The sequence below is a fragment of the Electrona antarctica genome, assembly GCF_951216825.1.
Source record: "Electrona antarctica genome assembly, chromosome: 21".
NCBI lineage: Eukaryota > Metazoa > Chordata > Actinopteri > Myctophiformes > Myctophidae > Electrona > Electrona antarctica.
Window position 1 is genome coordinate 33,173,940 of NC_136802.1, and position 24,000 is coordinate 33,197,939.

Here is a 24,000-nt window from a genome sequence, read left to right on the forward strand (position 1 = left end):
GCTACATGCGCCGAGTTGCTTTTATTAACCCATTTTAACCTGAGATCAGATTCTAAAAATGTCTTCTACATCATGACAGTTTTCTGAAAAAAGCTATATTTCTATGTCAGTCGTTCTTCGTTTTTTCAAAATAGCAGACCTACAAGCTTCTATGAGCTTGTAGGTCTGCTATTTTTCAATAGCTAAAGCATAACATAATGCTAACACCAAAAGAGGTTCCCGCCCAAAATGGGTTAAATCCTTGAGCGCATCAGCCTATGAATTATTAAGGGCTTGGGTGTATCTATAGGACCATCAAACCATTAGCCTGGAGCTAAAGGCATTCAGGAGCAAACTCAAAAAACACCCCCCCCCCCCCCCCCCAGCCCCGACGCTCATACAAAGCCCCTGCGGCGGTTCCTTCATGATCGGCAAAAAGTTGCACAAAGTGTGTGTAGTTTAAAACCCGGTCCCTCTGAAAGTTTTCACGGCCGCCGCACGGCAGCAGCTGAAGCGCCATTAACGCACAAAAGCCAACGTGTAAATTTTTCCATATAGATTAACCCATTTTGGGCGGGAACCCCTTTTGGTGTTAGCATTATGTTATGCTTTAGCTATTGAAAAATAGCAGATCTACAAGCTCCTAGCGCGCCACTGAGTGGCGCGCTAGGAGCTTGTAGGTCTGCTATTTTTGAAAAATTGTGAAAATAGGATTTAGAAGATTTTTTTCAGGCCTAAATGGGTTAAATAATTTGGAGAGAGAGAGAGAGAGAGAGAGAGAGAGAGAGAGAGAGAGAGAGAGAGAGAGAGGAGGCGAGAAATGGCTAAAGCTTTTTACAGGGGCAGAGTTAATAGCCGTGTACTAGAATGAGCCTAGGTAATAAATGGATACCCGTTAGTGCCGCCGCTACTTGAACAACGCTTTCCTCGCTGTCCTCTTTAACACACACACACATCACACCGCAGGTGGCATGGAGTCGTTCCTTCACACCTTAAAGTGTGCGATTAACGTCAAGCGTGACACCAGAAATAGCACATATAAAAGGATACGTGTTGCATAGGCTACTATAGGAGCAAACGGTCCACGATCAAACACAATCAAAAAGAATGTGATGGGGCAATAAAATAAACGTGATTAACCCATTTAGACCTGGGAACGATTCTACAAAATGTCTTCTAAATCTTGACAGTTTTCTGAAAACCCTATGTTTCTATGTCAGTCGTTTTTTTCATGTCAAGGACCCCAAAAATTATATGTATTTGGCCGCCGACCCCCATCTGAAAATATGTTGTTCCAGGGACACCCCCAGAAGCAAAGATTTGAGTTAAAAACGTTTGCTCTGAAAGAATATACATTCAAAGATTTGTTCAACTAGCAGATCAAATAGCAGATCTACATGCTCATAGCGCGGCACTCGGTGCCGCGCTATGAGCTTGTAGATCTGCTATTCAAATACTCAAATATCTAAAAACACATTTTGCCCACATAAAAACCCCAGGAAAGTGTCTTGTCTTCCAAACATCATTAAAATAGTTGCAAAAGGGGTGAAGTGTCCCTTTAACTGTAATGTCAATTCAATGAGAGCTGATGAGCCAGCTGAAGTTCACTGTATTCATAGAGGATTTCTCAAGACATGAAAGCCATGAAACAGCAGATTCTCTACCTAGTGGCAGCGGTGGCCGAACGGTTTGCGGAGCGGTCTTGATACCGGAAGGTCGCCAGTTCGTATCCCCGGACCGGCACGTTAAAATTACCACCGCTGAAGTGACCTTGAGCAGGGCCTGGCTGTAAACAAGTATCTGATGCTTAGTCCAGTTACCCTGGGTAAATATAGTAACTTTGCTTAACTTTGCTTTGCCTATAGGCTACTACTACTACCTGTAGTAGCTGGTGTCTTCTGTGCCCTGGTTTGATGACGGGTGTGGGTTAAAAAAAAACCTTTGAATTCAAGTTCAAGGACACCCAGGTTGGTATGCATTATCCATGTGTACACTCAGGATCCGTTTGAATCCTGACCATAAATCAATCGTTCAGCTGCGGAGCCGGTGATATAAACATTGTAGGAGTATAGCTATTTTTTGAAATTGTACAGTTTGAGGATTCTCTGGAGTTCCATGTGGAATGGTGAGAAAGGTATTGCATCATGTATCCAGTCTACATGCTATCGAGCATTCAAAGCTGTGTAGCAATATTGCAGCGTGATAACGCTATTGCTGCACTTGCTGTCCGTCCTGCGGGTATAGCTGTGCCACTGCCATGTTAACCCATTTTGGGCGGGAACCCCTTTTGGTGTTAGCATTATGTTATGCTTTAGCTATTGAAAAATAGCAGATCTACAAGCTCATAGCGCGCCACCAAGTGGCGCGCTATGAACTTGTAGGTCTGCTATTTTTGAAAAATCGAAGAACGACTGACATAGAAACATAGCTTTTTCAGAAAACTGTCAGGATGTAGAAGACATTTTTAGAATCTGATCTCAGGTCAACTCAAAATGGGTTAAATAGAGAATGGAACATGTTTCACAGCTATAGTAGCCTAATCGATGGTTGCTCTTGTTCATGCATTCGATTTTCCACGTTTCTCACCGTGAGAGAAACCCAGATGGAGTGCACTGAAAGAGGAAGATCTACTGTAGGTGGGGAGAGAAGAATCTCGTCTCCCTCAAGATAGGAGGTGCGCGTGTACACGCTCGCACGGACGCAACACACGCACACACGAGTGCGCACGCACGCACGCAATGACTCGCGCACGCCACTCACGCACGCACGCATGCACGCACGCACGCCTTTCCATCCACCATCGCTTCCCAAGCACCTCCCGTCCCATGGGGGAGCCTCCACAGCCCGACTCTCCGTCTCCTAATTACCCATGGGCCCCCCCAGCATCGCTCCAGCTGTTTGCAAGGATTGGGACCGGTTGTCGGAGCAGCGGCACACGAGGAGTTTGAGAGGAGAGAAGAAGCAGTGTACGTGATTAAAAGTTTTAAACAGCCTCGGAAGAGGAGAAAAGAAGGGGGTTTTCAGGCGAGAGGAGCCGCCGGTGCCGCTTTGGGAGCCGAGGAAGCACTCGGAGAGCCGTCTGCCACGGAGGTTTACAGCGATGACATAGGAGGAGGTCGTGCTTGTTTTCTTAACCTCGGCTTTGATTCACTCGGCGCTTCCGCTGTACGGTTCAGCGGCGGTTCTTGTAGGAACATATTTCTACCTGACAACAATTCCCAAAAGACCCCGGCGCGGGAAGCATTTGAAGGACAGATGCATTGATCGCTTCGACTCGACTGTTTAGTCTGCGGATTAACCGATTGGCAGCTTGACAACTGACTGATTGACATTGATTAGTCGACTTGGTGCTTAACCCTTTTTGGGCGGGAACCCCTTTTTGGTGTTTTAAGCATTGTGTTATGCTTTAGCTGTTGAAAAATAGCAGATCTACAAGCTCGTAGCGCGGCACCGAGTGCCGCGCTACGAGCTTGTAGGTCTGCTATTTTGGAAAGATTGTGAAAATGTGGCGCAAGACTTTGAATATTATATTCTGTCAGAGCTTCTTGGGGGGGGGGGGGGGGGGGGGGGTCCCTGGAACAACATATTTTCAGATGGGGGTCGGCGGCCAATTACATTTGGGGGTCCTTGACATGAAAATGTTCGAGAAGAACGACTGACACAGAAAACCGTCATGATTTAGAAGACATTTTGCAGAATCTGCTGTCCGGTCAAAATGGCTTAAACCAGAGTGAACGCCTGACAATCTGCTACTTTAATCCATTTTGGGCGGGAACCCCTTTTGGTGTTTTAAACATTTATGTTATAATTTAGCTATTGAAAAATAGCAGATCTACAAGCTCATAGCGCGCCACCGAGTGGCGCGCTACGAGCTTGTAGGTCTGCTATTTTTGAAAAAATGTGAAAATGTGGCACAAATCCTGACAGAAAACTGTCAGGATTTAGAAGACATTTTATAAATTTTGAGGTCAGGCCAAAATGGGTTAAGTGGGTGGCTAACGGATTGATGAATTGATTAGGCTTTACTGCGTCCCGGCATAACTCTCTGTCACAGCGGGACTTGTGTGCATGTGTGCATGCATGCAATACTCTGTATACGTTTAACTCACCGTCTCTTCCTCGGCGCTCCAGCGTAGCCTTGGAGAGGCCAGGGGAGATGTACAGGAATCCGTCCATGAAAGGCCGCGTCGCCTCAGACAGGGAGCTGTTCTCCGGCTCCAATTTAGGGAAATCTGCCAGGAAGGAGGCGAAGAACGAGCGAGTCAATAAGTGCGAGAGAATGACAGATGAAAAAGCGAACGAAGTGAAATACAGTCGGCAGAAGTAACATCACTGTGTATAAAGCTACCCATAAAGCATGACAATTGAATCCAGATCATTTCAGAAGAACACATAACGGACGGATAGATGGAGAGATGATAAATGGCGGTGGTTGGAAAATGCACTTAAGCGTGCGCTAAGCCATCTCTGTCTTTTGCAGCGAGAAAACCTGGTAATTTACGGCGATGTGTTTTCCACATTCTTTTTAACACATGTTTCTGTGTAAAGAAACGTCTTTGCACAAATAGATGGAAAACTGGCTGCCACCCCTTAGATCTCCATATATGGAGCCGACCTGTTCTGGCATTCCATTATGTTGTTGATCTGACCTCATCAAACCATGTACACTCAAGACACGCTCCAGATACTGTGCTGTATGGCCAGTACAGAATTCATTCTATATGATGATCTGACACCCCCATGCCAAAGCACCAGCGCGCGCCCAGCAGTCTGCCGTCAGCCAGGCGGATGCGTCTCGCCCTCTGGGTGTCTTATAATGGTGTATATATAATTACTAGTCCATACGGGGGGGTGTATAGTTTTGATAAAATGGTGAATTGTTTCAAATAAAAGTCTTGGACATTTGGAAAGACTGTTAAAATAAGCCATGGTTCAGTTACTCCCCCCCCGTACCAGAACTCTCTCTCTCCTCTCCACAATCTCTTTGCACATCCGTCTCATTGTCTCATTTCTCTATTCCTTTTTTCCCTCTCGTCTGTCACAGTCTCTCTCTCTCTCTCCTCAGCCCTTTGCTGCTAGGTGTAAGAGCTCCCCACATTCAACCTTATCGTTCGCAAATTCAATTAGCTTCAATTCTCCAGTTCACTTTTGTGAAGCCGAAGCCAGGGCTCTATCTTGTGTGAGATTTTATCGTCTCTCCACCTCAAGCCCTCCTCATCAAGCAAGGTAAAATAACTTTAACCCATTCTGGGCGGAACCCCTCTTGGTGTTCCAAGCATTCTGTTCTACTTTAGCTATTGAAAAATAGCAGATCTACAAGCTCGTAGCGCGCCACCGAGTGGCACGCTACGAGCTTGTAGGTCTGCTATTTTTGAAAAGTCTTGAAAAGGTGGCGCAAATCTTTGAATATATATTTCAGAGCGAACATTTTTAACTAAAATATTGGCTTCTGGGGGGTCCCTGAAACTACATATTTTGAGATGGGGGTCCGTGGCCCAATAGAGATAATTCTGGGGGTCCTTGACATGAAAAAGGTTGAGGACCACTGACATAGAAACATGGGTTTTTCAGAAAAATGTTAGGATTTAGAAGCCTTTTTTTAAATCGACCTCAGTACAGAATGGGTTAATTGAAACCACTTTTAATTGAAGTGACACTTCTTACCGGTCGCAGACACTGCAAACCCACAGGGCCACAATCTCCCAAAAAGTACAATAGGACTTCAGGTTCCTTGTTCTCTGTATCTAGACTTAGCAACGGGTCAACTTATACAACTAGAAAGATGCAATCCTGTGGACTTGCGCAGGTGTAAAAAGTCCCATTGTCCCATTTCAAGTTTTCAAAATGTACAAAAATATATTGAAAATAGCAGATATGGCCTGGGCTGTGGCACAGCGGTCCAGGCACCTTGGCTGGTATGAATCCAGTCTGGCAGTGTGCCGCGGGTTTCGACTCCCGATCCCGACGGCCTTTACTGCATGTCACCCCCCCCCCCCCCCCCCCGTCTCTCCCCGTCTCTCCCCATTTCCTGTCAGCCTACTGTCTGTCCCTCCATAAAAAAGACGAAAGCCACAAAAAAATGAAAATAGCAGATCTGCAAAGCTCACAATGCGTCGAAAAAGCATACATGTGTTGGTGATCTCAAATAGATCTCACATGGAATCGAAAGTTATAAGAAAACATTACACTTATATAAAGGGTATGCGTGTGACATCATCATCAAACCCAGAAGTTATGGGGGAACACCTACTGAGTGGCAAAAAACTACTTTCTGGCCTTGACAGCCCATACATCCAAACAGAAAAGTCCTATTTGATTGCATTAAACGACGTTAAACAATGTTAAACTCAATTTGCCACTCGATTTGCCATTCACTTTATGCATGCGCATACCCTCTATAGAGGCCATAGAAGTCCATAGAAATATATATTTTTAAACTGCTATACTATAGCGCCATTCAGCCAAGCATGCATGTCTATGATAAAGGTGGGATGTAGTGCTGAGCCTATAGGGTTTCAGAGCTCCTGGCCATCAGCATTTTGGCCACGTTGCTCCGGGTGATTATTATTGCATTTTTGTTATTATATTTTGTATTTTTAGAGCAGTGCAGACATTTTCGTTTGACATGTATCATAACACACCTGTGAGGTCTGGTGCTTAAAACAAAAAAATGTGCGTGCGCGCGCACACACACACACACACACACACACACACACACACACACACACACACACACACACACACACACACACACACACACACACACACACACACACACACACACACACACACACACACACACACACACACACACACACACAGTCCACTCAGAGGCAGAGAAGGTAAATAGGCCAGTGGGGTAGCATACCGCGCCAATGAGCGAGACATTGCCTCTGTCGTAACAAGGCTCTGTGAGTCTCGTGAACAGTTCCTCCTCCGGGGCCCTGAAGCAGGCAGGACTCCATTAAGGCGGGCCTGTGTCGTCTGCGGGGGCGGCGGCGCCAGAACTCTGGCCCCGCGCTGATTGCCCCCCCCCGTCCCAAGCGAGGGGATGTGACATGACAGAGTGCTCAATTAGCCATCTGGTTGCCCACGGCAACGGTCACCCTCGTCCGCGGCATACTGGCCGAGTGCCTTTTTCGCTGGACAGGGCAGTGGAGCAAATCGGAGGCACTCGTTCCACACGCACCGTATAGCCCTATATATGCACGGGGCGCATGTTCTGTAAATGGACGCGTACGTACTCCGACATGTGTGCATGATGGCACTTGGCAGCACTCATACGGCCCAGGCATAATAAGCTGTGGCAAAAACATACTGCTACGCACGCCCACCCACCCACCCACCCACACACACACACACACACACACACACACACACACACACACACACACACACACACACACACACACACACACACACACACACACACACACACACACACACACACACACACACACACACACACACACACACACACACACACACACACACACACACACACACACACACACACACACACACGAGTGGATCCAGGAAAACATTATCGGACAGCGTCTCAGGGGTGTGAAAACACAACAACGCGAGCAGACACATTATCCCATTTTGGGCGGGAACCCCTTTTGGTGTTAGCATTATGTTATGCTTTAGCTATTGAAAAATAGCAGATCTACAAGCTCATAGCGCGCCACCGAGTGGCGCGCTACGAGCTTGTAGGTCTGCTATTTTTGAAAAATCGAGAAAATGTGCCTCAAATTTGGAATATATTTTTTCAGAACAAACGTTTTTAACTCAAATCTTTGCTTCTGGGGAGGTCCCTGGAACAACATATTTTTAGATGGGGTTCAGCGGCCTCTTACATACAGGTCAAAATGGATTATATACAGAGTTTAGAATTATATCCGTTCCACATGATGTTCGCTCCGGCTGAACATGGGTGGAAAGCACCCTAATTGTCTCCGGCTCACAGTGGCTGCCCGTCACCTCCCTGACCTCTCCACCGAGCCTGCAGATGTGTGTCGGTGTAAAACAACAACAACAGCTAGTACCGCCGCGGCATCGACAAGCATCCCGTCCACCCAAACATCCCCCCCTGTCTGCCAGAACACTGCCGGCGTCATTAGCAACAGGCTGACATATGGAGCCGCGATGAAACGGGACCTCTGTTTGTGTGTGTGTGTACGTGTGTGTGTGTGTGTGTACGTGTGTGTGTGGGGGGGGGGGGGTGGGGGCGGAGGACTCATTTGCATGTGTCTGCATTCTGAAAGTTGCATGTCCAGGCCTCTTTCCCCCAGTGTGTGTGCAGTGAGAGAGAGAGAGAGAGAGAGAGAGAGAGAGAGAGAGAGAGAGAGAGAGAGAGAGATTAAAAACTAGGCAAGAAAGAGGGGACACCTGTTTTTTTCACGTTTGCATATTATTCTTTTGCATGCATGTACTATAATGTGTATGCGTGTTCGTGTGTGTGTGTGTGTGTGTGTGTGTGTGCGCGCGCGTGTGTGTGTTTGCTAACTATCCACGCACAATGGTGTCTGAATGAATGTTTAATGTGCATGTAGAGAATCAAGGCATGGGGGATGCTAGTGCAGTATCAATGAAGCTCCTTCCCATCCAAAGCCTCGGTGAATCATTCCAGGAGGGACTGAGAGAGTCACTGGAAAGACTAAGGCCTGACTCACACCTTCGCATCTAGCATACAACATTGTATTGATGCATGCTAGATGTATGAAAGGGTTTGTTTACGTCTTGCCCCGATGCATTTCCAATGGAAGTCACATGGTTTGACACAACATTTGTGTTGTACGGCTTTCGGCTGTGTTTCGACTACCCCCCACCCCCTCATACAACACAAATGTTGTGTCAAACCATGTGACTCCCATTGGAAATGATTTGCGAGCTTGCATCAGTAAATAAGTCTCATGCATCAGCTATACATCAGTCTGTTGTAAAGGTGTGAGTCAGGCCTAAGGCCTTTCTCTTCAGCTTAACATCTACACTGTGTGACGCAACGTCAACACAAGGAACAACAGTGCTGGAAGAAGTACACAGTCTCATTTTAATTTTGATTACAAGACATACATTATCCACTTCAACGCTATATGCATTTCGCCACATTTGAAAATAGACGATCTACGAGCTATTTTCAAAAGATGTTGTACACAATTTGCTTTAGTGGGACATGCTGCACAATGAGTACTTTTACTTTTAGTACTTAAGGTACATTTTGATGTCGATACTTTTGTACTTTTACTTGAGTACATTTTGAAAACAGGACTTTTACTTGTAACGGAGTACATCTACAGTGCAGCATTTATACTTTTACTTATCTAATTTATTGCGGCTAGCTGTTAGCATAAACCCCAGTTCCAGGTGCCACCATACGCGTTCACTTTAAAAGACGGAGTCGGGCAACGTATACGGACATGGGAAAGAAAGACCATGCCGAAAAACATTTGAGTACTTTTTTTCCACCACTGGAAGTACTCAAATAAAAGGGTATTGGCATCAAACTATACTTGTGAAGTCAGACATTAGACGGTGTTTGTGTGAGCTTCTGAGGCAAACTCAAACAAACAAATCTTTCATCACAGACACGCCAGACGAGACTAGCATTTAACTCACATTAAAACACAGAGGGAGAGAGTTGAACATTTGCCACATTTTCGAAATTAATTTTAATCCTAGAACACTAAACACAGGACGATTATATTTTTCACTCGCTAGGACAGATTCAACGACAACGACAGTGACGCAGAGCCGGCTCAAACAACCCACATTGACTCAAAAACACCAGAGTAAAGGCCAAGTGTGGACAAGGACAGATGCATGCACATTGCACACCGCACAGACTTATACAGTCTGGTGGCGCGTAGGAGGACCGTAGGCAGGACGCAAAACACAGTCCTAGATACCTCAAAGTGCCTGCAATCCCCCAAAAACACACAAGGAAGTCGGAGCCTCCTGTTGGCTCCAAGGGGCCAGTGAGGCACTCCAAAGTTGAAGCACTGGGCCCTAGTGGTAAGAGGAGGGACTACAGGCGGACCCGTGGATTCATGACCGGGAAACCCTGTGCAGCTGGGCTTTAACATTGAGCGCTCGGTTGCACTTCCGCATTTGCCAACCAAAATTTGGTTGGCAAATGCGGAAGTAGACGTTTTGAGACGGTCCTTCCGGGTGCTTCAAAACGCCACTGAGCAACTTCCACTGACATGAATAGCGGAGGGGGGGGGGAGCTTCGCGCCAGATCAGTCTCTATCCTTTTATATATATATGGTCCTTTTATATACTAGAATGGTTGGCTCTGGCATAGAGATAGCTGGAAGACTGGATGAGAGGGGCAGTGATTTGGCCCAATCATTGCCGACCCGCCAACTAGAGAGTGTTGTGGTTAAGGGTCGAAACACTCTAAGAAGGTTGGGGACCACCCGACTACCTCTCTTCCAGGCTTTATCCATTATAGATGGATTATATTTGCATCTTTGATGTATTTAAAAACTGTAATTTGGGTTTGGGGGGGCAAAGAAAAGGAGACGCAAATGAACATCCCCAGGTGTTTTGGTGGGAGGAGGTGTTTGTTTGCATTGATCTGGCCAAGAAGGAGGAGATCCAGAGAGCAGTTGCAACCCGCGTTAGACGATCGTGCAGCCCACACACCTCTACTTTATACATTGCGCATCCCCCCCCCCCCCCCCCCCCCCCCCACACACACATACTGGTTTTTGTGGTTTGTGGGGACCAACATTTTTTTCATCCCTCGTGGGGACCACCCTTTCTAAAGGTTATACAGCTATGAAAAAAATCAGGTATAACAACTATGGCTTTGTAAGCTTATACACGACTTTAAATATCAGAATTGATGAAGTAATTGCTGGACCATGCCATATGGGGACTTGTGAAAAGTCTGGTTAACATGGTTGATGGGGACCTCATTTGAATATCATTTAAATAATTCACACAAGGTCCGCTCTAATGTGATTAATGGGGACCTTGCAACAAGTGTAATTACTAACTAGTAAAACGCCCTTAATGACTTAATACTAGTATTAAAATGTTATTGCCTTCTTTCATGTCCAATGAATTTGTAATTAAGTTATTAAGGTAACATACCATATGGGAAAATAATAATAATAATAATAATAATTCAAAACCATAACCAATTCAAAAATAGCTAAAACATAATTCAGTTTTCCAATTAAAAAATAGCCAATCTACAAGCTCAAAACGCATCAAAGCACAACACATTTTGAGCTTGTAGACTGCTATTTTTGCTATTTTTGACAGTATATGCATTGTGACCCCCTGGAGTGACTGAAAATATAGTGGCCCTCTCCATCATCAAAGTTGCCCAACCCTGACATAGATAATGCACAATGTTGACAACAATTTTAATTGTACAAGCGAACAAATTGGTACTAATATCCTGACTACGCCACCTCCCGCTTGTTGAGGGGGCAGGAGGAACCCCTAGAGTGTAAACTTTGACCAACTTCCCCTTAAACAGGAACAATGTACGAGAGGCATTTGTGGAAAATGTAACAACTTTATTTATATATAACTACACAGTATATATTAAAAGGTTAGGGCAATACATCAGTGAGGCAGATAAGATAATAAAGTGAAAAGTATATAATTAGCTCAAATACATTTGGGGAAAGAAAGGGGACAGGCCTAGCACAAAAAAAAACTTGTGCAATACAACAATAAAATCAATACAAAACATGCAGTGCAGGGGGTTAACAAATACACACCAATAAAACCCAAACCAATAAAAGACAGTCATACTAAATAGTAGATAGATAGTAGGTATTTAGAACACACTTTCAGTTCTGTGATATATGGGGACATTTAACACACTTTAAGCTAATGTGCATCACGGGGCCATATGAAAACACACACACAAACAAACAAACACACATCTTAAAACATGCATCTTGGGGACTCCGTGCTAAATGTGCATCATGGGGACGTCTTCTGAAGTTTCAATTATTTTGCCTTCAAGCTTGCATAAATACACACACACATCTTAAAACATGCATATTGGGTACCCCGTGCTAATGTGCATCATGGGGACGTCTTCTGATGTTTCAATTATTCTGCCTATTATGTGATCTACAATATTTAGACTTTTAATGCCCTTTACATTAGGCTAATGTGCGTCACGGGGACATACATGCTGTTAGAGTTCTCAACGGGCCTGACAATAAAGCCTGGACCCGAACTGGTCCAACCCAAGGCTTGGCCCGGCCCGAAACATTACCATAATGTTAAGTCTGATAAGCCCCAGTAAAGGAAAAAACACCACCAGTTGGCTGCGGCTATGTTGTTAAATTTACATCATTATACCGAGTGAGTGTGTGAGAGAACGGACAGTCATACTAGACATTAGGACATTACACAACATCCTTGTAAGGTGTGCTCTCCCCATTTACCTTTTCAATGGAAGTGGATGTCTTGGCAACTGCTGGAGCCATGTGTGTCTGTTGGGGAGTCTCCAACCCCTGTTGCAGGCATGTCATTCAACATCTGTTTAGAATAAGATTCATTGAATATTTAAAAGAGTTAGGCATGTGAAAGTAGTGCACTTGACTATCAATGTTGAATGCACTTATTGGAAGTTGCTTTGGATAAAAGCGAGTTCGAAATAACTCATGTAAGATAATGTTACTAGTATTACAACATCCTGATGTAGTCCAATATACCATTTTGTTACATAGTAGGTATTTAGAACACACTTTCAGTTCTGTGATATATGGGGACATTTAACACACTTTAAGCTAATGTGCATCACGGGGACATATAAATACACACACACAAACAAACACACACATATCTTAAAACATGCATCTTGGGGACTCCGTGCTAAATGTGCATCATGGGGACGTCTTCTGAAGTTTCAATTATTTTGCCTTCAAGCTTGCATAAATACACACACACATCTTAAAACATGCATATTGGGTACCCCGTGCTAATGTGCATCATGGGGTTGTCTTCTGATGTTTCAATTATTCTGCCTATTATGTGATCTACAATATTTAGACTTTTAATGCCCTTTACATTAGGCTAATGTGCGTCACGGGGACATACATGCTGTTAGAGTTCTCAACGGGCCTGACAATAAAGCCTGGACCCGAACTGGTCCAACCCAAGGCTTGGCCCGGCCCGAAACATTACCATAATGTTAAGTCTGATAAGCCCCAGTAAAGGAAAAAACACCACCAGTTGGCTGCGGCTATGTTGTTTAATTTACATCATTATACCGAGTGAGTGTGTGAGAGAACGGACAGTCATACTAGACATTAGGACATTACACAACATCCTTGTAAGGTGTGCTCTCCCCATTTACCTTTTCAATGGAAGTGGATGTCTTGGCAACTGCTGGAGCCATGTGTGTCTGTGGGGGAGTCTCCACCCCCTGTTGCAGGCATGCCATTCAACATCTGTTTAGAATAAGATTCATTGAATATTTAAAAGAGTTAGGCATGTGAAAGTAGTGCACTTGACTATCAATGTTGAATGCACTTATTGGAAGTTGCTTTGGATAAAAGCGAGTTCGAAATAACTCATGTAAGATAATGTTACTAGTATTACAACATCCTGATGTAGTCCAATATACAATTTTGTTACATAGTAGGTATTTAGAACACACTTTCAGTTCTGTGATATATGGGGACATTTAACACACTTTAAGCTAATGTGCATCATGGGGACATATAAATACACACACACAAACAAACACACACATATCTTAAAACATGCATCTTGGGGACTCCGTGCTAAATGTGCATCATGGGGACGTCTTCTGAAGTTTCAATTATTTTGCCTTCAAGCTTGCATAAATACACACACACATCTTAAAACATGCATATTGGGTACCCCGTGCTAATGTGCATCATGGGGTCGTCTTCTGATGTTTCAATTATTCTGCCTATTATGTGATCTACAATATTTAGACTTTTAATGCCCTTTACATTAGGCTAATGTGCGTCACGGGGACATACATGCTGTTAGAGTTCTCAACGGGCCTGACAATAAAGCCTGGACCCGAACTGGTCCAACCCAAGGCTTGGCCCGGCCCGAAACATTACCATAATGTTAAGTCTGATAAGCCCCAGTAAAGGAAAAAACACCACCAGTTGGCTGCGGCTATGTTGTTAAATTTACATCATTATACCGAGTGAGTGTGTGAGAGAACGGACAGTCATACTAGACATTAGGACATTACACAACATCCTTGTAAGGTGTGCTCTCCCCATTTACCTTTTCAATGGAAGTGGATGTCTTGGCAACTGCTGGAGCCATGTGTGTCTGTGGGGGAGTCTCCACCCCCTGTTGCAGGCATGTCATTCAACATCTGTTTAGAATAAGATTAATTGAATATTTAAAAGAGTTAGGCATGTGAAAGTAGTGCACTTGACTATCAATGTTGAATGCACTTATTGGAAGTTGCTTTGGATAAAAGCGAGTTCGAAATAACTCATGTAAGATAATGTTACTAGTATTACAACATCCTGATGTAGTCCAATATACCATTTTGTTACATAGTAGGTATTTAGAACACACTTTCAGTTCTGTGATATATGGGGACATTTAACACACTTTAAGCTAATGTGCATCACGGGGACATATAAATACACACACACAAACAAACACACACATATCTTAAAACATGCATCTTGGGGACTCCGTGCTAAATGTGCATCATGGGGACGTCTTCTGAAGTTTCAATTATTTTGCCTTCAAGCTTGCATAAATACACACACACATCTTAAAACATGCATATTGGGTACCCCGTGCTAATGTGCATCATGGGGTCGTCTTCTGATGTTTCAATTATTCTGCCTATTATGTGATCTACAATATTTAGACTTTTAATGCCCTTTACATTAGGCTAACGTGCGTCACGGGGACATACATGCTGTTAGAGTTCTCAACGGGCCTGACAATAAAGCCTGGACCCGAACTGGTCCAACCCAAGGCTTGGCCCGGCCCGAAACATTACCATAATGTTAAGTCTGATAAGCCCCAGTAAAGAAAAAAACACCACCAGTTGGCTGCGGCTATGTTGTTAAATTTACATCATTATACCGAGTGAGTGTGTGAGAGAACGGACAGTCATACTAGACATTAGGACATTACACAACATCCTTGTAAGGTGTGCTCTCCCCATTTACCTTTTCAATGGAAGTGGATGTCTTGGCAACTGCTGGAGCCATGTGTTTCTGTGGGGGAGTCTCCACCCCCTGTTGCAGGCATGTCATTCAACATCTGTTTAGAATAAGATTCATTGAATATTTAAAAGAGTTAGGCATGTGAAAGTAGTGCACTTGACTATCAATGTTGAATGCACTTATTGGAAGTTGCTTTGGATAAAAGCGAGTTCGAAATAACTCATGTAAGATAATGTTACTAGTATTACAACATCCTGATGTAGTCCAATATACCATTTTGTTACATAGTAGGTATTTAGAACACACTTTCAGTTCTGTGATATATGGGGACATTTAACACACTTTAAGCTAATGTGCATCACGGGGACATATAAATACACACACACAAACAAACACACACACATCTTAAAACATGCATCTTGGGGACTCCGTGCTAAATGTGCATCATGGGGACGTCTTCTGAAGTTTCAATATTTTGCCTTCAAGCTTGCATAAATACACACACAGACACACATCTTAAAACATGCATATTGGGGACCCCGTGCTAATGTGCATCATGGGGTCGTCTTCTGATGTTTCAATTATTCTGCCTATTATGTGATCTACAATATTTAGACTTTTAATGCCCTTTACTTTAGGCTAATGTGCGTCACGGGGACATACATGCTGTTAGAGTTCTCAACGGGCCTGACAATTAAAGCCTGGACCCGAACTGGTCAAACCCAAGGCTTAGCCCGGCCCGAAACATTACTATAATGTTAAGTCTGATAAGCCCCAGTAAAGGAAAAAACACCACCAGTTGGCTGCAGCTATGTTTTTAAATTGAAATAATTATACCGAGTGAGTGTGTGAGAGAACGGACAGTCATACTAAATAGTAGATAGATTGTAGGTATTTAGAACACACTTTCAGTTTTGTGATATATGGAGACATTTAACACACTTTAAGCTAATGTGCATCACGGGGACATATAAATACACACACAAACCAACACACACACACATCTTAAAACATGCATCTTGGGGACTCCGTGCTAAATGTGCATCACGGGGACGTCTTCTGAAGTTTCAATTATTTTGCCTTCAAGCTTGCATAAATACACACACACACACACACACACACATCTTAAAACATGCATATTGGGGACCCCGTGCTAATGTGCATCATGGGGTCGTCTTCTGATGTTTCAATTATTCTGCCTATTATGTGATCTACAATATTTAGACTTTTAATGCCCTTTACTTTAGGCTAATGTGCGTCACGGGGACATACATGCTGTTAGAGTTCTCAACGGGCCTGACAATAAAGCCTGGACCCGAACTGGTCCAACCCAAGACTTGGCCCGGCCCGAAACATTACCATAATGTTAAGTCTGATAAGCCCCAGTAAAGGAAAAAACACAACAACCAGTTGGCTGCGGCTATGTTGTTAAATTTACATCATTATACCGAGTGAGTGTGTGAGAGAACGGACAGTCATACTAGACATTAGGACATTACACAACATCCTTGTAAGGTGTGCTCTCCCCATTTACCTTTTCAATGGAAGTGGATGTCTTGGCAACTGCTGGAGCCATGTGTGTCTGTGGGGGAGTCTCCACCCCCTGTTGCAGGCATGTCATTCAACATCTGTTTAGAATAAGATTCATTGAATATTTAAAAGAGTTAGGCATGTGAAAGTAGTGCACTTGACTATCAATGTTGAATGCACTTATTGGAAGTTGCTTTGGATAAAAGCGAGTTCGAAATAACTCATGTAAGATAATGTTACTAGTATTACAACATCCTGATGTAGTCCAATATACCATTTTGTTACATAGTAGGTATTTAGAACACACTTTCAGTTCTGTGATATATGGGGACATTTAACACACTTTAAGCTAATGTGCATCACGGGGACATATAAATACACACACACAAACAAACACACACACATCTTAAAACATGCATCTTGGGGACTCCGTGCTAAATGTGCATCATGGGGACGTCTTCTGAAGTTTCAATATTTTGCCTTCAAGCTTGCATAAATACACACACACACACACATCTTAAAACATGCATATTGGGGACCCCGTGCTAATGTGCATCATGGGGTCGTCTTCTGATGTTTCAATTATTCTGCCTATTATGTGATCTACAATATTTAGACTTTTAATGCCCTTTACTTTAGGCTAATGTGCGTCACGGGGACATACATGCTGTTAGAGTTCTCAACGGGCCTGACAATTAAAGCCTGGACCCGAACTGGTCAAACCCAAGGCTTAGCCCGGCCCGAAACATTACTATAATGTTAAGTCTGATAAGCCCCAGTAAAGGAAAAAACACCACCAGTTGGCTGCAGCTATGTTTTTAAATTGAAATAATTATACCGAGTGAGTGTGTGAGAGAACGGACAGTCATACTAAATAGTAGATAGATTGTAGGTATTTAGAACACACTTTCAGTTTTGTGATATATGGGGACATTTAACACACTTTAAGCTAATGTGCATCACGGGGACATATAAATACACACACAAACCAACACACACACACATCTTAAAACATGCATCTTGGGGACTCCGTGCTAAATGTGCATCACGGGGACGTCTTCTGAAGTTTCAATTATTTTGCCTTCAAGCTTGCATAAATACACACACACACACACATCTTAAAACATGCATATTGGGGACCCCGTGCTAATGTGCATCATGGGGTCGTCTTCTGATGTTTCAATTATTCTGCCTATTATGTGATCTACAATATTTAGACTTTTAATGCCCTTTACTTTAGGCTAATGTGCGTCACGGGGACATACATGCTGTTAGAGTTCTCAACGGGCCTGACAATAAAGCCTGGACCCGAACTGGTCCAACCCAAGACTTGGCCCGGCCCGAAACATTACCATAATGTTAAGTCTGATAAGCCCCAGTAAAGGAAAAAACACAACAACCAGTTGGCTGCGGCTATGTTGTTAAATTTACATCATTATACCGAGTGAGTGTGTGAGAGAACGGACAGTCATAATAGACATTAGGACATTACACAACATCCTTGTAAGGTGTGCTCTCCCCATTTACCTTTTCAATGGAAGTGGATGTCTTGGCAACTGCTGGAGCCATGTGTGTCTGTGGGGGAGTCTCCACCCCCTGTTGCAGGCATGTCATTCAACATCTGTTTAGAATAAGATTCATTGAATATTTAAAAGAGTTAGGCATGTGAAAGTAGTGCACTTGACTATCAATGTTGAATGCACTTATTGGAAGTTGCTTTGGATAAAAGCGAGTTCGAAATAACTCATGTAAGATAATGTTACTAGTATTACAACATCCTGATGTAGTCCAATATACCATTTTGTTACATAGTAGGTATTTAGAACACACTTTCAGTTTTGTGATATATGGGGACATTTAACACACTTTAAGCTAATGTGCATCACGGGGACATATAAATACACACACAAACAAACACACACACACATCTTAAAACATGCATCTTGGGGACTCCGTGCTAAATGTGCATCACGGGGACGTCTTCTGAAGTTTCAATTATTTTGCCTTCAAGCTTGCATAAATACACACACACACACATCTTAAAACATGCATATTGGGGACCCCGTGCTAATGTGCATCATGGGGACGTCTTCTGATGTTTCAATTATTCTGCCTATTATTACCATTTTCTTTAATATCACATCATTGCAGAGTCACTGGCTGCACTGCTACAGTGCTACACAGAAAGACAGCAGCTAAAGGAAGCTAATGCTACAACACTACAAACTGGACCAAACTCAACATATATACTTTATACAGTAGAAAGTCCTAACACAAAAACGAAATTGTATACCCATTCTGACTATTTTCACAGAAAATAATAGCAAAAAAAACGTTTCAGGAGCCCACATTGGATTACATTACATGAAATTACCACCAAACAACATCATCCTTATATCTGAAGCTAAACTGAAGCTAAGTATCTTAACTTCATCACAAAATTATTTGTGTTACAAAACAGTAGTTTTAAGGTCATTACTAACCTGAAAGTACAGGAAAAGCAATCCCTCTAACTGATCTAAACTGTCTTCAGCCCATGTGAGCCATTTGAGCTAACTTAGCTAACTGAGCTAGCTTAATAATCAGAGCTAATTCACAAAATGTTATGAGCTAACTTAGCTAACTGAGCTATCTTAATAATCAGAGCTAATTCACAAAATGTTATGGTCAAATACTGGTTATAGTGATCTTTCAAATATCTGTGGTTGAGCACTGTTTTTATTAATTGTTCATTCAGAAAAAAATAGCTTACCTTGTGTTTTGCTTTTGCTTCCATCTTCACTGCCTTGTTCTGGAATCTCCTGTTCTGTTACACCTGTTAACACTCAATTTGATGGTATAATCCCTCCTTGTGGGGAACAGGGTGGGTGGGGCCACATAATGATGTGGGTGCGGCCACAAAAGTGTGTGTGAGAATGTAATGAGTGCAATAGCAGCTAAAACCCTTAGGGGGAGATACTGAGCACCACTTACACACACACGTTGATCAAAAAACGTCCCTTATGGGCCAAGGCTAAAAACCTCACAGGCACATATAAAGCATCTCCTGGGTTGGTTTTTTAACGGTTTCCCTCATGGGGACTAGGTTTTTTGTCCCCATACCGTAACTGGTCCCCATGACGTGACTGTGTAAACAGATTTGTGTCCCCACAAAGATATAAAAACCAGTGCACACACACACACACACACACACACACACACACACACACACACACACACACACACACACACACACACACACACACACACACACACACACACACACACACACACACACACACACACACACACACACACACACACACACACACACACACACAAAAGCCTAAATAAGTCTGCACATGCAGCGCTTTATGGACCACAAACGCTACCTCACCGACACCGTATACATCTCCACCTGCCCTGTGATGTAATATAGGCTCTATGCACTCAGAATAACACAATATTCCTATACTTCCGAGCCCCTTCCCTACTTCCTTCATAGCCTGGTGTTGCCGATTATACTAATGAAGGCTCTATACTGTAGTTCCATTCGGGTCAAACAGAGTCAGGGTGCTGCTATTGTGCGTGTTTGGCTCACTGGAAACACTGCTCTACACCAGTGGGTCTCAAAGTGTCCTTGAGTGGGTTCCAAATGGCCCCGTAGTACTGGTCTGGGACTCTGAGAGTGTACAAATGGAACCAAATGGAGTTATGGGGGTCCTTGAAATGAACCCATTTTGACCTGAGATCAGATTCTAAAAATGTCTTCTACATCCTGATGTTTCTATGTCAGTCGTTCCTCGATTTTTCAAAAATAGCAGACCTAGAAGCTCGTAGCGCGCCACTCGGTGGCGCGCTATGAGCTTGTAGATCTGCTATTTTTCAATAGCTTTAGTTTTTACAACCACTGTACACTACTGTAAATGGAACAGAGCCTGCATCTGATTGGCTCTCAACATTAGTTCCAACGTCCTGGTCGATTACCCGCATTTACAGAATGGAGTATGTTTATGAATTACATTGAATATTGTTCATTCCCACTCCTTCAGGGTAACACTGATGCAATGCATCTCATATCTGTATAGTGAATTACAAGCATGCTTTAAAAATGCTTTATGCTCTGCTCATAACACTGTATAATTATAGCTAAATTAACTTGGTTCTCAAAACCTGGCCATTACAAAGGGGGAATAAAACTAAAACAAAAAACAAAGCCATTTTGAAAAGTTTTTTCCGCTCTGAACTGCCCTTGGAGACTCCGGTGTAAGAGTCGACAAGAGTGGCCACCGCTGGCTGCCATTATTACATCCATCCAGGGTGTGTGTGTGTGTGTGTGTGTGTGTGTGTGTGGGGGGGGGGGGGGGGGGGTTATGCAAATGAGCATCCCAAGGTATATACTCTGGCCTTCGTGGGAGGAGGTGTCTGTGTTGATCTGGCCTAGTGGAATGAGATCCATAGAGGCTGTTGGTGAGCGAGCATGCGCACGCACGCACGCACGCACGCACGCACGCACGCACGCACGCACGCACGCACGCACGCACACAGAGGCATACAGCTAATGAGGTGGCAGAGCTCTATAGCGGGGACACAGGGGTTATCCTAATGTTGGTGCACTGTTGTTGAGACGTTGGACAGGCGCTACAAATGAGCCACTGAGGAGGGGAGGAGACAGAGGGTTGCAAGTGTGTGTGTGTGTGTGTGTGTGTGTGTGTGTGTGTGTGTGCGTGTGTGGTTTGACAGCTTAGTTCCACCGTTCACACAGAACACACAAAGTGTATAGGGTGCGATTCAGACTGAATGTAAAGTTTTAGGCATGCACGAGCAACTCGGACTCGGAGTGTGATCGATCGGCTCCATCTCAGAGGCAAATATTGTACTTTTGCTCCTTGGGGAAATGGCACCTATACCTTCTGCTTAATGAGTGAGGACTTTTACTTTTGGTAGGTTACGTATATTTTGATGCCAATACCTTTGTATTTTTTACTCTTTTACCTGTAACTTATTTATTTTTTTTACCGCATGTTTTGTGGGAGGGTACCTACCCTAGGGGACACAGGGAGAACATGCAAACTCCACACAGAAAGGCCCTTTCGCCAACCCCCGCCTCGGGTATGGGCACTGAAGACACGGAGGAGAGAACACGCCCCCAGCGGGAATCGAACCCGACTGTGCCACCGGGCCCCGTAACAGAGTATTTATACATTGTGGTAGTGATACTTTGATTTAAGTAAAAATAAAAAACAGCTAATACTTTATTCCATCAATGCCTTCCCAACAGAGTGACGGTAAGGTGGGTTCATAGATTGTTGTTTTGTGTTGTGTTCCAGTCAGTGTTGACATGAGACTAATTAATTAGGGCGACAGAGAGAGAGAGGAGCGTGTCAATTTAACAAAGGTGCAGACGATCAGTAATCAGCAGAGAGAGACCGACGTTTGTGCCACTGTATGCCGAATTGAAATGGACTCGGCACCCAGACTTTCTTTTCTCCTCCCTGGAAATAAAAAAACATCTGGGTTTCCGAGGCTACCAAATGTAACTAAAACTAAATGAACTATTCAACTATTCAGTAAAATCTAAATTTGCTGTAAAAATCAACACTGCAACAGCATCCTGGTATAAGTTATAATAACAAGGTTGTTGCTTTGTGTTGTGTTCCAGACAGTGTGTGCAGGCGGTCGGCGAACGTGGCGCTGCTCCAGTAAACAGTCTGAACTTGCTGAACGCTGGATATCATGGACCGAGGAGTTGTGGTAAACAAAGCAAAAAGGCAAAAATGAAAAAGTATGAATACATTCATGGAGACTCGGGATCTGTCAAAGCACACGTATAATGAGGCTGAACAATAATGAAGAATGGATGAGCACGCACGCACGCCCACGTACACGCCCACGTACACACACGCGCACACGCACACACACACACACACACACACACACGCACACACACACACACACAGGCAGACGTTTTTTTAAAGGTTCATTACCCGAAACTTTGATGAGGGCAAGGCTTAAGGGTGTATGTCTGCGTGTGTGTGTGTGTGTGTGTGTGCGTGTGTGTGTGTGTGTGTCTGTGTGTGTGCATGTTCTAGTGCACCTCCAAAATAAAGTCCATTACCATGGCAACCAGGTGACCCATGGCAGCAATTAGGAGTGACCCAACGGGCTGGGCGAGCGTGCTCAGATGTGATGTGACACATACGTTATGCAAAACAGGGTCCCTATAAGAGAGAGAGTGTCACCCCACAAATGCCCTGAGCCGACACGCCCCTTCGCCGCTTTCATTTCATACGTCATCATCATCATCATCATCATCATCATCATCACTCCCCCCCCCCCCCGCTACCTGGGTTTCACCCATTAAGACCTGATTCTTACAAATGTCGTCTAAATCATGACAGTTTTCTATGTCAGTGGTTCTCAAACTATTTCATGTCAGCTGGACCCCCAGAATTATCTGTATTTGTCGTTCCAGGGACACCCCTCCAGAAGCAAAGATTTGAGTTAAAAATGTTCACTGTGAAAGAATATATAGTCAAAGATTTGCGCCACACTTTCAGTTTTTCCAAAAATATCAGATCTACAAGCTCATAGCACTTGGTGCCGCAACAACGAGCTTGTAGATCTGCTATTTTTCCACAGCTAAAGTTGAAAAAGAATGGCTAAAGTGGTTAGAAGCTAGCAGGTGACACAGATGCGTCCTTGGGTCTAAATGGGGTTCCATCCACCCCCCCTCACCCCTTCCAGTAGGAATTAAGTACGAGCTAAAATGGCTGCCGCGAGTAAATCCATTTAAACAAGAGAGAGTAGAGGGTAAACGAAGAGGGAGGGCAAACGTTAAAAGATTTGCGAGGGGGAAGCAGGGAGGGAGAAAGAATGAAAGGGAACGAAAAACCAACACAAGGCGAAATATGACAGTGGGGGCGGGGCGGGGGGGGTAGGAGTGTTTCTTCCCTCAAACAGGCTCCCATTAAAACGTGCGGGTTTTTCTGCCGTCGTTTTCAAGCCGGGGGGGGGGGGGGGGGGGGCGGGGTGGGGGAGGGGGTCGAGAAATTAAACAAGAGCCAGAGAGAAAAGTCTCCCGCTGAGCTTTCATAGGTGCGGCGGCGCCGAGTCGAGAGTGTGATTCCTAAAACGTATAGATTGGTTCGTGGAAGTATAAAGACAACAGGCTGGGAAAATCTTTTGCAGAGGCAAAAAGTTTTGTCAGGGGAAAAAACAATTCACACGTACAGTACGTACGTGTGTCTCACACACATGGCTGACGTCTAGCTTAAAAAGGCCCCTTTTCAGATTTATCTGACAATGTCAGGCCTGGCAGTGTTGAAAAGGGAGAATAGAATACATT

General features: G+C 43.9%; 1 protein-coding gene across 2 annotated transcripts in view; it reads right to left on the bottom strand.

The window, feature by feature from the left end:
- arap2 (ArfGAP with RhoGAP domain, ankyrin repeat and PH domain 2) overlaps positions 1-24,000 on the bottom strand; it is a 216,974-nt gene that overhangs the window by 72,353 nt on the left and 120,621 nt on the right. For both annotated transcript variants that reach the window (XM_079491216.1, XM_079491217.1), the window contains exon 16: positions 4,089-4,211. In XM_079491216.1, the coding sequence (XP_079347342.1) occupies positions 4,089-4,211 (123 nt within the window). The remainder of the gene's footprint in view (positions 1-4,088; positions 4,212-24,000) is intronic.